Source organism: Micropterus salmoides, unplaced genomic scaffold, assembly GCF_014851395.1.
Source record: "Micropterus salmoides isolate LMB-PRFRI ecotype aquatic unplaced genomic scaffold, ASM1485139v1 Ms_hic_scaffold_1, whole genome shotgun sequence".
Lineage (NCBI taxonomy): Eukaryota > Metazoa > Chordata > Actinopteri > Centrarchiformes > Centrarchidae > Micropterus > Micropterus salmoides.
Genome location: NW_024040040.1, coordinates 40,403,380 through 40,421,182, shown reverse-complemented (window position 1 = coordinate 40,421,182; position 17,803 = coordinate 40,403,380). Strand labels below are relative to the sequence as shown.

General features: G+C 41.9%; 1 protein-coding gene across 3 annotated transcripts in view; it reads right to left on the bottom strand.

Annotated features, from left to right (window-relative positions):
* The window catches only part of LOC119909397 (solute carrier organic anion transporter family member 5A1), a 40,947-nt gene that overhangs the window by 4,955 nt on the left and 18,189 nt on the right, over positions 1 to 17,803 (bottom strand). For 2 of the 3 annotated variants that reach the window (XM_038727604.1, XM_038727611.1), the window contains exons 3-6: positions 13,620 to 13,752; positions 13,298 to 13,515; positions 7,830 to 7,994; positions 2,970 to 3,168 (exon numbers count right to left, since the gene is read on the bottom strand). In XM_038727604.1, coding sequence (XP_038583532.1) covers positions 2,970 to 3,168; positions 7,830 to 7,994; positions 13,298 to 13,515; positions 13,620 to 13,752 — 715 coding nt within the window. Of the gene's footprint in view, positions 1 to 2,969; positions 3,169 to 7,829; positions 7,995 to 13,297; positions 13,516 to 13,619; positions 13,753 to 14,612; positions 14,705 to 17,803 lie in introns of those variants that run through there. The other variant, XM_038727622.1, reaches the window with a different exon arrangement.

Here is a 17,803-nt window from a genome sequence, read left to right as displayed (position 1 = left end):
TTTCAAAACTCATTGGAAAATGTTAAAATTTCTTTTTTAAATTCACCCTTTGGAGATTTTGGATGGATTTTCACAGTAATGCTATATCAGCAAGGGCCAGGGGCAGGGGACACCAATCTGTAGGAACCTTTATCAACTGTCTACACATTTATTAAGGTTAGTCTCAGTGCAACCTTGTTTATAAGTGTGGCCCTGCTGGGATAGCTGCCTCTCAATTTAGCTCCAGAAAAATTGAAAACAAATTTATGGCGCTATGCGTCACATTTTAGACTACATTTCTCATAAAATCCAATCCTTCCTGCTGCAATGAGGATGATATATATTGTCCCCATTACCCTTCTCTGCATGTTATCACTCCATAAGGGTTTGTTTCAGCAGGGAAAAGGCCAATAAAAAATCTAAAACATACATTATTTGCAAAGTAAGTTCAGTGCAGTAATGTAAAAAGCTAAATGTAGAGTGAAAGCTGGAAGAAGATCTTCTGGACAACGTTTACTGTAGTCTCTGTGTCTCATTATTAATTCGCTGAACATAATCCTTTCAATTTAATTTAGCCCTCCACCAGCTCGTGTGATGTGTGGTGATGGAAGGACAGAGACGAGGGGCTTGAGGAAGGGACACTTCCGGTGACTCGACAGGCAGTGTGGGAACACCCGCTCTAAGCTAAACAGGACTTCGGCCTAGTCTAAACCAGGAGCGGTGAAGCGAGTCCGGGGTTTTCTCTGGGAAGCTTCGCACTGAGCCCTGCGGAACAGCAGTGGACAGGCCCTAACAACACAGCCTCGGAGTGACACACACACACTCCAACATGACATCTCTTTGTATTCTGATTCTGACTCTGAATGTGTTTAGGTTATTGTTTTTATGATATAGTGCCTGGTTGTATCCATTGTCAAATAGTCATTCATTAGACATGTTGTCAAAGAATACTATATTACCACAACAAATGACAACCTGCCATGCAGTAAAAAGCTTAAATTATTTTATGCTACCTCTTAAAATCAGTGGACCATCATTTTTCACAAGACCATAAAGTGGTACTCCTCATTTTTATATTGGTTGTAACAGGGGATGCACATTTGGGCCTGTCCTGACAGCACTGTCACATTCCTGTGTGTATTTGCATGCACGAAAAAAAGGCATCAGCCCTGCCGGAGTCGCAGGCTCGCTGCACTGATTGCACATGTCCACCCCTCCACCCCCCCCGACTTAACCCCGGCCTTCGCTGAACCCTCCAGATGTTGCGTCGCCGTGTGCAGGCTGCACTGCATAAAAACCCAGAGCCAGGAGAGCGAGTGGCTTAGCGCGGTTTAGAAGTGCTGAACAGTGAGAGTGTCAGTAAAAATTCTGAGGTTTGATTTTGTAACAGAGGAAACAGATTCTGGTCATTTGACAGCTTTATTTTGAAAGACCAAGATGACTACACAGCAGCTATTAATTAATCATACAGGCCAAACCCATAATCATGAACACTTGCAGATATTCATGAAAAGGTTGTGGACCTTTGGTGTTTGACTTTGATGTGCTTTTTTTTGTCAAATAGTCTCCAGCCTGTCAGCAGGCCAGAGCTGCGTCTAGACTAGTGTGTGACTACAGACGCGAGTGACACAAAGGGTCGGCTTGGGCTAAACATTCCTCATGTGGGCGCTATCAGCGACCAGTGACCAGTACTGTTCATAATGAGGAGCCCCACCGGCTCACACGTCTTGTTGACCCCTCTATAAACCCTGGCTTAAACAAAGACTACAGTTACTAACGGGTCAGCTATGGGGCTTTAAAGGGCACACTGACTATTTGGCAAATAATCACTCTGATTAACGTAGGCGTGTGAAAAGTACATTTCACAGGGTTTTTGCAGTTTCACCTTTGTGTGTTCACTGTTTAGTGAACTTCTGAGATGGTGCTGTTGGCCTGGCCCATAGAGACAACATAGGCAACCTGGTCCATTATCAACACTAGCGGTCTGGCCATCGGGAGCACTGGGAGATTTGGTGGCCTGAGGGCCGTTGAGGCCTGCCGTTAACTCTCAACTTGACCAGCGGTAGAGATAATATAGCATGCTATATTACTTTTGATAGGATTGATGCTTGAATAATACGATAATCATTTGAGTAAACTCCGTATATCTCATTATCTTTTGTAAAAGTGTAGGCTACATTTCTATGTCCTTGATTGGTGTATGTCTAGGGAGTTTTTGAGGACACACATAGGTTACTTTTTGGTCAGTCCCAAATGTTTGTATTTTGTAATGTGGATAACTTTCTTCCCAGATGAACGTAGTGGCTAAATCCATAAGTAGTTGGGTACCTATTACATCAACAAATAGGGTTAATCTACAAAATTAGCAGTCTGGTGGTTGGGGTGAACAGGGTGGCCTAGGATGGAGTCATCCTGAATTATGGTGCCTGTCCACCCCTTGATTTAAAAAGTATTTTTAATATATCTAATACTAATGACTATGAGCTTGCAGAATTAACTTTTGAATTTTTTATCAAAACGTTGAAATTGTTGAGAGATAGCAGCGTACAGTATGATGAGATGGGATATAACACAGTAGATGCATAACATGTTTGCAGTGCATCATCCATGGTTACTCTGCATGAGTGTGTTCACAACCGGGTGTGCCAACAGACGTCCGCTGCGCATTTCTGTCCGCAGGGCCTGACACATCGGATGACTGTTTGTTAACTGTGCAGCCTGGCTGCTGATGTGGTGTCGAGCAGCGGCTTCAGAAATAGAGGTGGCAGAGTGATTCAACGGAGCCACGAGAACAGATGCCCGTGTTGCTAATTAATCGTTCGCACTCCAACACGACACATGAGGATGATGGGAGCAGTGACAGCATCCCCCACACCCTCCCCCAGTATGCGTTTGTTTAAGATATAACTTCATATGTAGACTACGGTTCTTTTGAATATGCACTTCAAAGACAGATGTATACCTGGCTCTGTTGGTACATTTGTCCTTACCCGGTAGTGTAGGGTATGTTGATGCCTCCTAAATTGATGCTCTCACAGCCCACTATGAAGAGCGTGGAGAAGCAGAGCAGAGACACCCCGCTGCAGATCATGGCCAGCTTGGCCGACTCTCTGGCACCGAGCTTCAGCTTCTTGATGATGTAGCCCCCCAGCACAATGCCCACCCCGGCGCTGGGTACGATGATCACACCTGTGAGAGAGATCAGAGGAAAGAAGAGTAGGGGTGAGATGGAGGAGAAACTTCAGAAGTGTTGCAAACAGCAAAGAAACAGAGCAGCTAATTTGTGTGAACAAATGTTAACACTGAATTAATTGCTGTAAAGCTCGACTGACTGAATTGCAATAAGCACCTCGTGTGCAGTATTTTAATCTGGCATTTGAAAGATAGAATGATTGTATTATTGTTGTTGATTATCTTGTTAGACACGGTTGTTTGAAAAAGAAACATCAATGTCAAAGTGACATCCCCCGTTAAACCAAGAATAAAGAAAAATAAAGACTTTACTTCATCAATGTGACCAGGCAGGGGTACAGGCTACCAGTGAGTCATTTCAGGCTGTGGCACATGGCACTCTCAGTCTACCAGAACTAGTCTAACTGACAGCATGAAGAAAGGCAAAGCTGGCTGCTGGCCGGATTGACCGGGTGGAAAGTGTCAGCGTGCAGGAGTTAAGGCCAGGGGAGGCAGCACATGGCAGCCCTCCAGCCCAGCTACAGGCACTCGCGGCCGGGTACCGAGCAAGATGGGGTCTGTCAGCAAGGGGGGGGGGGGTGTCATCAAAGATAGAGGATTAACAGAGAAGTGATCCAAGTACACAGAAATGTCATCTGGCTTCTCCCTCTCTGTATGTATGTGTGTGTAACAGAGATCAAGAGAAAGACTGAGAGAAGGCAAAATATAGAAAAAGTGCCTCTTTTTGCACGCTCAATGAGAGCTAGGCAACAGACAGATGTAGCATAACATTATCCTGTAAGTGCATGTTTATGATTGAAAACCATGTCCTTTCTGAAGGATTAAACATGTACACAGCCAAACCAGATATCATATCAGTGACAGAAGGTACACACACACACTATCCTGCAGTGTTAAATGCTACACGAATGACATACACATATTTTTATCTGGATTAACAGCTATGCTGGCATTAATGTGAGTGATTATTTCCTAGTTATCTGATTAATGTGTATGCATGTCAGTGCTAATCTATTATAGAGAGCCTACATCAAAGAAGCCATGACTCTCAAGGCAAAACAGAGACAGAAGAAAAATGCAAAAAATAATAACAATGGAAAGTGCACATCTCAAAGGAACACTGGCTGAGATTAACAGAGCCACTACGTGAAAAAAAGTCAGAGATGCAGGCAGGGAGCAGCAGTAGCAGCATGGGGGAAACTGATGCTGAGCGAGGCGTGTGTGATATGTTACAGCGCTATATCTGTAGCAACATCTAATAAGCATGTAGCAGTGGCAGCTCTTTAACCGGGACTTTTATCTTGTTGACATCTTTGGTCTATTCATTTCTGTGTTGTTTTTATGGTTGTTCCTACTGATCATTCGGCATTCAGTAACACAAAGCTATGGCGTCTTATTCTTTAAATAAACCCTTCTTAGGACTTGTCTGCCATTGTGGCTATTGCTGGTTATTCTAGATACCTAATTCTTCATCTTTTTATTCATTGCAAAACACTGTTGGTGCAGCCAAAACATTGAACTCCCTCTGCAGCTCAGAACGTCTCCCTAAAGACTCACCCAGCACTGTTTTAAAGCTTTAATAAACTGAACCAACACTATATTAAATCCACTGGCAATTAGTGCTGGGCTCTGTTGGCTGGTTCCATTTTGGATCTGGTATAAAGTTGGTGAAAGACCTGGATTTCTTAAACCACACTGCTACCTGCAAAAATAATGACATTCCCAACAGCCTCAACTGTGTACTTGTTTAACACTAAATAGCAAATATTAGCATGGCTTAGCATGACACCACACTAAACTAATATGCTAAACATCTGCACTGAATACGTGACTTTAGTATTTTGTCAAAACATCTGTGTTTTGTACTGCCTCACAGAGCAGGTAACATGTCTATGGTCTTGTTTATCACTGTAGCTCTTTTTTAAGTAGTGAAGAGCAATGCATGCCATAGGCTGCCATTGGTTTGTGGACTACTATTTTAAAGCCTCGAGTATGGTTTTGAATTTGGTTTATTGAAAGCAGAAGTGACCGTGTTCGGAGGGGGTGGAGCTGGGGACGGATATGCTTTGCTTTGGTAGCAACTTGTTGAATACCTTAAATCCATCATAGACCCACTCCTGGACCCCCTGCAGTTCACCTAGTAACCAGTCTGTCAAGCTCCTGAAGTTTGCGGACGACACCACCCTCATTGGGCTCATCTCTGGTGGGGATGAGTCCACCTACAGGTGGGAGATTGACCATCTGGTGACCTGGTGCGGCCAGAACAGTCTGGAGCTCAACGCTCTGAAGATAGTGGAGATGGTCGTGGACTTCAGAAAGAGCCCAGCCCCACCCTCCCCCATCATCCTGAGTGACTCCCCCGTCGCTACTGTGGACTCCTTCCGCTTCCTGGGCACCATCATCTCCCAGGACCTCAAGTGGGAGCTTGAACATCACCTAATTCACCAAGAAGGCCCAGCATAGGATTGTAATTTTTATTTTTATTATTATTTTTATTTTTATATTTTTGTTGTATTATTTTTCTCTATTCTTCTGTTATTCTTATATAACTTGCATTTATTTATTACATATTTATATATTTATTACATAAATCTATGTAAGCTGTATGTCTGTGTGCGTGTAGCACCTTAACACTAAAGCAAATTCCTTGTATGTGTAAAACACTACTTGGCAATAAAGCTCCTTCTGATTCTTCTTCTGAATACAAGGTAGCCATGTCCTAAAGCATACCCTTCTTTATAGTCTATTTTAGTCTACATGGCACCATAATTTACTAAACGAATGTTGTGCTGCACTGAGGAAGACTTGAAACTAGTGATTGAGACCATAAACCAAGGTCAAAAATCAGGTGAGAAGTAGGGTCATTTTCTCATACACTTCTATCCAATCAGACATCTTTTTGCAACCAGTCTCCCCCTGCTGGCCATTAGAAAGAATGCAGGTTTAAGCACTTCTACCCAGCCGCCACAGAACCGGAGGCTATGTCAAGTGATGTACCCATAATCAACTGTAGGTAGCCATTTAGCTAAATAGCAAATATATCAAAATTGAATTCATATATTTGTCTTGCAAAGTCAATTTTGTTGCTTAAAACTGTTGAAAGCCAACCCCAACTAGATTTGACAGGTTTCAGAAAATGGTCCCTAGCTAAAACCAAATCAAAACCTAACTCTATTGATGATATCAAAACACTATTTATGTGAAAACATCACTAATCGATCAGTCTTTCACAATCATCAGGGAAATGTCACAGTTCGTCAGTCCATCTGGCTGCCTGAGAAAGCACCATGCTCCCAATCACAGGCGTGCCCTCTCCTCCTCCTCCGCCAACCACCATCACATCCCGGCAGCTTGGCATCGTTTGCGTAGCCATGGCAATCGCACCACCTGTTTGCCCTTACCCCTTGTATCCTGGCAACTGGCAGATGAGATGAGGCAATCGTCTTGTGCTATGTGTGGGTGTGTGTATGCATGTGTGTCTAGAGATGACCATATGTTAGCCAGCAGAATACTTGGACACACATACACACACATGAACACAGTTTTTTGCCTTCAATCACCCTTTTGCTGTAATAATCTAAATACCAGATTACTTGTGTATTATCACCGCTGGCTCAGACATGACTGAAGAACTAGACTGGTTCAACCAACATATGTGGTGCACGGATTACAGGCAGAGCAGAGCGTATGACCACGTTATGATGAATGTGTCTCCCGCAGTCAACAGACTTGTGTGTTGCAGTCAGGGGATGTAATGGAAGCTTATCAATGAATGAAAGTCAGCAAGACAGCATGAGTCATAGCGCTGCTATGATTCACTGGAGTGCACGTGGAGAGGTGAGAACAGATGTGAGCTTAAACTGGTACAGACTGATGGCGCACATTGTACGTGATGATGTATTATTTATCGTCCTGGATCAGGACACATTAAATCAACACAAAGGAAAGCAACACATACTGTAGAATAAACCATATTCACTACAATGAGAAAACGAAATACGTTATGGTATTTATGTAAATACTTGCATAATGCAAAATACATTAAGGTTTTGAATTCAAAAGTCTCACAATAATGATATATTTGCTTCCTTGTAACTGTTAAATACAACTCAAAAAAGAAATTAGCTTCTTTTTTTTTAATGCTGCAGAGTTATACATTCTAATTAACTCTCTGCTGAAGGCAGTTTTGCATCATTGATCTGATAGTTTTTTTTTATTTTTATTAATTTTATTTAAAAAATAAACACACAATTTCTTCGACAAAAAATGTCCAACATTTCTGAAGTTGCATCTTCGGTTCTGGGAAACTACAGCGGGCATTTTCTTTATACTTAGTTACATCTCTAGTTGTTTTAATTTACCTTTATTTCATTCTACTCTCTTTTACAGGCAGCTATGTACTACCATTATCTTCTACTGCATCATTTTCAATAGAGAATTTTATTTTACTGTATTGCTCAGAACGTCCTGTAAAGAATCCCTCATTAAAGGCTCCCACACATCCTTGAAGGCGGCCCACAGGGACAGTGACTGCAGTGACTCACAAGGCAACTAAAAAATGTGTCTGGCTCTGATGTACAGCTGAGATGAAGTGAAGGAGTAAAGAAAAAAGACAAAAACTGAAGTGACATAAAGAGGTGAAATAAAGAAAGACTTACCAGTGTATATACTGGCGTTGGAGGCGGGGATACCAAACTGTGACTCAATAAATTTGGGAATGAAGGTAATGAAGGCGGTGACGATGGCGCACTCCGCCGTGTAGGACAGGCTGACGAACAAGAAGGTCATGTTGCTGAGGATCCTCAGCGCTGCCTTGGGGAGGTCTGTGCAGGAATACAAGAACAGACTTATCAGTTCATTACTGTAGCGCTGTAATTAACACACAATCTCTCTTCATTTGGCTTTAACTCCCACACAAACTGAACTCCATGGAATCATCATCAGAAGAATTCTTACTGGAAAGTTGTAATTAAGAAAAGACAGAAAAAGGGGTGCATCTGTAACCCAAATAAACCTTATGTAATGATAACCCTAGGTAATAAAAGAATAACCTTTAAATATCTCTAAAACACATAAAGAACTCACATTCGAACATGCATTCAACCTTGTCTCATTGCATCTAGATAAGCATCCTTGTTTGTGCAGAAGCAAACTATACGTAAACACACAGGTGCACGTTGTAACCTCAAACCCTTTCACGCTTTAAGAAACTCATATAGCTATCAGCATGTTTGCTGTACAGTATAAGGATATGGATCATGTGTATCTCTGCTGCGAGGCCAAAACTAACCAAGCTCTGCAAATCTGGCCTGAATGCTGTCATCCTTTGTTCACCATAATAAGGGCAAACATGCCCTTTATGTCTGCTTGAGGACAGCGCCCATGTGATTTGGTTGGCATGATGCAGAATGCCCTCTGATCCTGCCAATCAAAAGTCACGTGGTCAAACTGTAAGTACATTACTGTTACTAGGCAGAAAGAACCATTTTTAATTTTGTCTGTACTACTGCATCTTGTTTGCACTGGCTGACAAACAGGAAGTGGTTGGAAGAATCTATGTATCCCATCAATGTGCTATGCCCAAATATGCTTACTTTATATCAGAATCCCAACCATCTACTTTCCTGATATCTCATCATGCACTGGGGCATGTAGACAAAATTTTCTTCAATAAAAGCGTAATCACCTGTGCAATACCCATGCTGTCTGAATCAGCATCTTGATATGCCACATCTGTGAGGTGGATGGATTATCTCGGCAAAGGGCTCACTAACACTGATTTTGACAGATTTGTGAACAATATTTGAGAGAAATAGGCCTTTTGTGTACATAGAGAAAGTCTTAGATCTTTGAGTTAAGCTCATGATGAATGGGGGCAAAAACAAAAATATTTTGTTCACTGTATATGATTCCAGTGGATATATATTGTTGGACTGATTAATGAAGGATTATTGGCTAAAGAGGTAAACATCCTTGATTACTATGTAAAGATGGATTCTTAAAGAGTACAGCTACACAAAATGTGGTGATTTTGTGTTCTCTCTATGAGCTGTAGGTAAAACTCACTCACAGGATCATGATTAGCTAGGCGCACTCCAACATATTGTTTGAAGTTGCCTGATTCCTATAATGCTCGAAATTCAGAATGAGAGGGGAAGTGAACGTCAGAATGGACGAAATGGACGTTAGCCCGAACTGTCCTAGTTATTGTTTACTCATTGTGTCATCCATGTCAATAACTGTGTGAAATGGCCCAATTCATTCTTAAATTATGGTGGAAAACGTATTTTGAGGTCACAATGACTTTTGACCTTTGAGTCAGAAGTGTCACCTATTCAGCGTCCAACCAACTGTGAAATCTGGTCACTATGACATTATGATATAACAGTGTCAAGGCGACCTTTGACCTCTTGGGTAAAAAATAAAAATAAAAAATCATCACTTCATCAGTGTATCCATTAAACTTCTGTGTGAAATTTTGCCAGAATTACCACATCAATTTTTGAGTTATAGCCCAAAACGTGTTTTGTGAGGTCACAGTTATCTTGATGTTTGAGAACCAAATTCTAATTAGTTCACCCTTGAGTCCAAGTGGACGTTTGTGGCAAATGTCAAAATATTCCCTCTAAGCGTTCCTGAGATATCGTGTTCAGAAGATTGCTAATTTGCCATGGTAGCGACTTGTCAGTCTGAAGGTAGCCACGCCCTAAAGTATAACCTGCTTTATCATTTATCTTACTGTACATGGGACCATAATTTACTAAATGAGCATCATTTGTGTTAAATAAGACTTGAAACTAGTGATTGAGACCATAAACTCATTAGGAACGTGTTTACTGAGGTAATAAATTAAGTGAGAAGTAAAGTCATTTTCTCATAGACTTCTATACAATCAGACTTCTGTTTGCAGTGTGCTTGCCAGAAAAGACTGTTCTCAGGGTCACTGGAACATACAGGCTCCTTCATCTCAATAAGACTGAGGCAAAAGATTTCAAGAGCAGATTTGACAGAATAGGGATCTCCGCAATCCATAGGGACCTGAGATTAAAGATGCTCCTTACATAACAGATGTAGAGAAGGAGCTGATGTAGTTGGGATGTTGTGAGGAAGACCTAGGACATTCTGCTGGGACTGCATCTACAAACCTGAGCTGGAGCAAACTGCTGCTAAAGCAGCAAAAGAGATATTTTCCTCTTTGGTTTTTATGCACTGAAATTCCAAAAGACCAGGAAAGGTCCCTCCATCAAAAATAATGATCAGATAATTAAAGAATCGAGGTCGCTTATGTGCAACAAGGTTTCTCCATTTAGATGAATTTGAACTTTGGGGATTCCAGTCAGATTGTTGTGTTGTCTAACCTTGACCTTAACAATCTGTGGGTTGAAAGATGTGGGAGGACAGCAAACAAAGTAAGCATTTATTTAAGCCTTTCAAAATAAAATACTATATTCCATTTTTTAGATTTCATAATTTTACACCAGTCTTTTTCTGTGCAGTCTTTTTCTCTCACTATCTCTGTAAGTGTGTGTAATCTGTCATGGGCCAAATTGGTGAACAAAAGTCAGACTTCACAACATTTGGCTGGGGACAACTCGTCTAACTGAGCACTCAGCTGGCATCTCCAATTTTGTCCCATGTGTGTCCCTAGAGTTGAAAGCCCTGAGGGCAAATGTTATGACTTTACAGTCATAAGGCTTCTTCTGTCTCACATGCTTCACACACACACACACAAACCCACAGCCTAAAAGCATGGACAAACGAAAAGGCAGGAAGTATGTAGAGGGCATTATTATTGCGTTTTATTGGGGAGGCTATTATTAAACTTGCAGACCTCACTGGGCGGCACAGTGTCTTGGTTTGGGGATCACCGTCTCAGCACTAATTATACTAATCTTTTTGTAGGTGGGGAAATGTTAGCATCTGTCACTGTTATTTTAGATAAATGTAGGAATAGAATAGTGATGCTATTTATTTCATTCCTGTAATGTTTGTCTGGAGGGGGACAGATGGCGAGGTCCTGTTGACGTCTACAGCAGCTGCTCTCTCAGTCAGACAGACCAATGGGTCGCAGTAGTTGCCACATTTGTGAGTTTATTCGGTCAAATTGTTTCATTCATGCTGCTTTCACTAAACATTTACAATAGTGATAATATATGTAACTATTGTTAATATCTGTAAATGCACTGTAGCTTATATAAGTGATGTTTTGACCCATGAAGATAGTAAAGTCTTTGGAGTTCTGCACAGATGTCTCAAAGGATATCATTTAATCATTTTGAGATATAATTAATTAATCAGATGACTGAACTAATCTGTAATCTGAACATTTGAAAGCAAGTCACTTTCATCCAAATCTGAATGTAAAATAATTCATGGATTGGACAAACTACACATTTATATCAATCAACTTCTTAACAAAGAGCTTAGGATGCTAATTCTGCTAGTATTGAATGATTAATATAAACAACTGGCAGAAAATGAATCAGCAACTACCTTAACAATTGATCACTTGTTCAAGTCTTATATCTGGTTCTAGCTTCTCCAATATATTTTTGTAAACTGAATATCTGACTGTTTATCAGCCAAAACAAGCATTTAAAGAAATCACCTTGGCTTGTACTTGTAAAAATTAATTGACTTATCACTAATCAATGGATTAATCAATAATTTAAATGATTAGCCACAACCCTAATTTGTACTTGCTAAGGTCTGTGTCAAAGGAGAGTCACATCTTACTTGCAAGTCAATCAATGAAACTACTTTTGTCCTGCTTCAGGGTAAAATATCAATTTAGATTTGTGTCTCTGTTTTAAATCAGGTAAGCAATCAGACATTTAAATATGATTGCAACATACAGTATGTGGCTGCAGTTATTCATCTATGCTGACTAAAATTCCACAAAATGCTGAAGTCAAACAAATATTAAGAATTGCTTGCAAGCAGCAGTTGACAAAGTTCTGGAACATTCCATAATCAAAAAGTGTCCATCTGACGAGCATTACTGAAAACAGTCAGCGTTAGCATTTTTCAGTGCTTGGTGAAAACAGCCACTTCAGTGCAGAACATCTTTCACAGAAAGTGCTGAATTTGTGCTTCAAACAAACACACACACCTCAACAGAACGACATGCACAGTGCTAAAATACATTACAGATCCAAACATTGAAGTGCCTGGCTCTGCAATATTGGCCATAGTTTGCACAACAGTCCAAAACATCCTGAGTAAAACAGCAGGAGAGCTACCACTGGACTGAGGAAGCTATTGTGCATTCATGGTAGCAGTCTGTGTTATCTGCTCTCCGAGGGGGAATGCACATAAGCGTGAATTGGAGTATGCACCCATTTAAATGTGTGTTAGAATTCACTTCAGTTATTTTGCATCACAATAAAGAGTGTGAGAGCAAACGTGCATGCTACAGTTTCGCTCTGCTGCAGAGTCTGTCTGCTCCTGTGTGCAGAAACGTGACTGACTTCCCCCAAGAGCTCATTTAACAGAGAGAGAGAGAAAAAGAGAGAGAGAGGAGTAGAAAAAAAAAATCAGACAAGAGGAAACTGGGAGACACTGGAGCACAATTCAGCTTAACCAGGGGGTTCTCCCAGGGAAAACCGGGAGATTCCTGGTTTATCTGGCTCAGAGAAGACATAGAAAATGCACAAAGGAGCACAGCTGCAGGCAGTTTAACAAACACAGTCTCCAAATTTTTTAAAATGTTATAATTTTATTCTATATATATTTTAGATATTTTATTGGGACTTATAATGTCAGAAATGTACTGTTATTCATTTAAAATCAAGGTTGCTATGCTAAACACTAAGTCTTTTGTGTCAATTAAAGAGCAATAATGTGTGACCTTTAGCCACGTTCATTTACTAAAATAAATGCACTAAAAAGCCCATGTTCACAGTGACTTACCTGCTTCATTAGTCAGCTGTGTGGACAACCTCCTCCGTCGCCAATCAATAACATCTTTAAAAGGAGATCTCTTCCACAATTAGATAAAATGACTAATCTCGGCCATTGATTGGATTATGGGCCATTTGTACATCAATAACTCACAGCTGCTTTATGTAAGGTACTTTCAACACCAGTGATTCCAGGGGTGGAATAGACTGTATCAGGTCCTCACCTTTGATGTCCTTTCCAAAGCCGATTGAAGAAGAGACGTTCTGGCATTTGCTACTGGACTTTTCCTTCATCACATCGTCGTCGCTGGACACGTCACCTGGCGAGCTTATCTTTTTCTTCTTCCTCTTTTTGTGGCGCGGAGGCAACTTTTTGGGGAAGGCAAACATGGGAAAGATGACCAGAAGCATGGCTACGCTACACAAGAGAAAGCCACTCCACCTGAAAGGAGGAAACAACGGATGCGTTTGTAAAGACAATTGAGAACAGACTGATCAACGCACATAAGGGCTCTGGCAGCCACACAGATGCACATGCATATTTACCAGTTGCCAACAAAGCGAGGGTCACTCTGGTCGATGTTGACTACAGTTTTGGGGTCGACGTAGAAGCCAATGAGGACGCCTCCAAGCAGGTAGCCAGCTGCAGGTCCCAGGGCTCCCATCACATACATGACGGCTAGAAGAGGCACAGAAGGAACCGATTTGAAACCTCTATAACATCAAATATTATTAAATCCTCCTTCCTAACTGGAAATGCTTTAAATAATTAATACATTTTGAAGTGCATAAAGGGTCAATTAGGAAGGTCATTGTTACATGAGGACAGAAAGACAGCACATTGTTTCAGAGCCTACTCGTTCTTCCACTTTACTCATTAATGCTCAAAATGAGCTAATGTTAACGATGATAGTTTAAATCAGACCCGCGAGAGCTGTTCATTTCTCCCAGCTTTTGAAGCGTCCATAATAAAGGACCTGAAGCTCCAGGGGTCTTCAATTCAATTTCAATTCAATTTTATTTATATAGCGCAAAATCACAACAACAGTTATCTCAGAGCGCTTTTCATAAAAGAGCAGGTCTAGACCGTACTCTGTGATGTTATTTACAGAAGCCAAACAAGCCCAACAGTCTCGCGTTGAACCGAGGGCACACCTGCAGCTCTAGCACACCAGCAAACCTCGGAGCGCGTGGGGGAAAAACATTAACCCTAGGGGTCTCTCAGACTGCCACTGAGGTGAGCCAATCGCATCCCCGTCACTTTGCCACAGTAGGAAGGGAAAAACTCATTAAAGTCAGATAACCTTAGTTGGACAAGTGGAAAAACCTCCTGCGGACATCCAGCAGAGACGCGAGTCAAAGCCATTTACCGGCTGTAATCAGGGGGCAAACTTTCTATAATTACACCGGGAACATTGCTGCTAGCCGCCAGAGTGTGAGAGAGAGAGTGTGTGTGATTGAAGGGTCGGATTAGCTCTGTGATGGTTGTGGGTTTGTGCATATGCATTAAAATGTTTCTGTGAATGACAAAATTCTCACCCACAAATGCCCCTGTTCCTCTATTTGGGTCTTTGTTAGATGCCAGCACTAAACCCCATCGGCTGTGTGCGTTTGTGTGTCTGCGCACACGTTTAGCAGCAGGTGTGATGTGTGTACAGACTTACTCAAATGTCTAGTTACTCAAAAGGTCCCCCCCGAGACCAGAGGAGCACCTCCTGTCTGCCAGATTACGTAACAAATGCATGCATGCAATACACGCTCAGATTTCTCCTCCATCAACACAGTTTGTTTTTGTCAGAATCGAAGCTCAAAAGCCATTTCATCTCAGTCTGTTCCACCAAATGTTTCAGCTGCCCCGCCAACATTTGCATATAGCATGCCAACATACCAAGAGGCTTACGTCTTTTTTACTGCCCTCATATTTTCATCCATCATTTTTTGGACATGCATGCTTACTCCTATAGTGTGGTTCCAACAATGCCCCCAAAGCACAAATGCTTATCTAGACTTAATTAAATCATGGCTTCCTCAAACAAAACTATTGGGGGAAAAAAGAGACAGAGAGGAAAATATTGCTTAAAGAACAAAGGCCCTTCAACAAATCCTCTTATCAGCCTAAAGCAGACATACACACACACACACACACACACACACACACACACACACACAAAATGCAAAACAACAATGGTCAACTCCTGCAGCTCCAAAGACTCTGGTGATAGGTTTCATGTGAGTTTCTGCACACATACATGCGATGGAAAAGAAAAGCTAGGGGGCATGCTTATTTTAAAATACATATAACATATATGTTGTGTGTGAGCCTGAAGGTCTGCGGCAGTTTCATTCCTATAAATCACTTCTCTAAGCACCTAAAGCAGGGGTCCGTCCCTCTTTCACTTGTCCTGCCTCTTTCTCCTTTTCCCCTGCGTATCGTATTTCATCTTTTTAACTCCTTTCACCATGCCTTTTCTCATATCCTGCTGGCTGGAGAGCCAATTCACCGCAGCAGTCAAACCGTTGCAACACAATGCAACTGGATAAATTACCACCCAGAGACAATAAACAATTAATTATAGTTGGCAAGGACGACAAGAGGTCTTATCTTACCGTCTCCATCTTGAAATTAAAAACGTCTCACAAAAAACAAGCTAGTGAATCACGCTTTTGTGACACACAGCATAATTATTTCCACCTATAAAGCACAGAACACAGACCATAATATAAACGCTGGCTATGATGCCGACTAGACTTTGACAAGTGAGTTTAAGGATGACAGCTAGTACACAATATATTATGGATTGCAGGGGTTTCAGATTCAAACCTCCTGCCTCTTGAGCTTTAGACCAGTCTAACAAGTGTAAATCATCTGGAGCTGTAGGTTTGAGCTGGTTAATAATGGAAATATGAATGGACGTGACTGCAGTGTGTGAATCAGCTCACAGAAAGAAAACCCTATCAATGAATCAATCTCATCACCTCACCTCGCAGACCCTTCCTGTGCCCCAAATATAACAGCCCATCATTGAAACACTCTGGTTTGAGCCAGACACATCGGGTGCATCCATGCGTACACTCCTCAGGCAAAGGTTGAGTACCAAGTACGGTCTGTTGGTTGCCCTCCAATCTCCATCCTCATTTTTTTGGGGCACCCAGGCGGGGAGGACCATATATTATCCCCCTTGGGGCAACTGTGAAAGCACCTGTCTTGCCATTCCATCCATCACATTAACAGTGTTCTGCCCGATTGGAGGACGCGAGGGGGGTGGGGGGGTCATAAACTGTGCCTGACTCGTCACCCTACCCTGCCCGCTTGGCACCGAGCCGGGATATTTAGGGATGAAGGGATTGGAGGGCTGCGGCCGGGCTGAAGGGCGGCCAGGGCACAGCCATCGGATTGAGGAATATGCTGGCACAGCAGCAGCGCTCCATCACACATGCTGTGACTACATACGTCAGTGGAGCATACCAGTGCAGAAAGCATGGCTCACTTTACTCAATCAACCACAATAGACCTTTACCAGCAGCACATGAAGGACAATACATTACATTATAGGCTTCATATGTCTTTTTACACATGTGGAGGAAATGGATGAGGAGCCCTCCATTGCGGTCTCTGGCTTTTTACTCATGTTGTACAAAGTCAGCATCTAAGCCATCTACGTGACCATCCAGTCTGACTTTCACTATGTTGTGGTAAATTTGTGCTGACTTTGTTATATGCATTAGACATGCATGAAAAGATACAAATTGAGGATGAAGCCACAGAGCATGCAAGTTCAAATATTACAAAACAAATCCAATATGAGCAACACAATATTAATGAGGTTTGAGGAAATGTTTATTGAACAGGCCAGGGGGGGAAAAAAACGCACACGTGAACATTTACGAGAACTCATCAAGAAGCACCAAAGCATCAATTACAACATCACAGGGGCTTCAATGTCAACCAAGGTCAGTACCTCCTGCACCTTCAATACACACATGAACGCTTACGTACATGCACATGGGACACGTGACAAGGGCGGTGCGAGGGCATCGAGGGTAAGAGTGAAGGACGGATAGGGTTAGTGAGTTTATAACGCATCATTTAGTCCAATTTACTGTTTCAGCTCCAGCGTTGGTGATGGATGTATTGGCACGACGGCAAAGGAAGAAGAGATTTACTGGACAATAACCTGGAAAGAGACTGGCAATTTAGTGGGATAGAGAAAGAAATAAAAACTGATCAACAGAGAGAAAAGTGGCAGGGAGAGAAAGTGGAGACGAACGAGAAAAAAGAAAACACGAGGTAGGAAGAAACAGAATAACATCTGCAGAGGGGAGCGAGAGCGATGGAACATAAAGAACAGAAGGAGGGGAAAGGAGAAGAGCCCGGCTACAGTGACTGATCCTGCCATGTAAAAAGAGTGATAAAGCTTGCTCAGCAACATCCCTCTCACGTCTAACCTTCAGGGACCAGCGCTGCTGTGTTGTCTCCACTCTGCCTCCTCCACACTCTGTGAGTGACTCTCTGTATTCATGAGCAGCACTGACTCATTCAGAGCTCATAGGAAATGAATGGAGGGTGAAACAGAAAAGGGGAGAGTGGCAGCAAAGAGCAGAAGAGGTGTGAATTAAAAGTATGATTACAAGAAAAGTAAACGCCCAGGCGGCTGCTGATATTTTTGAATTAAGGTGTTTGTTATTTTGCCCGTCCTTTGGAGCCATCTAGAACTTCAACGAATTACTTT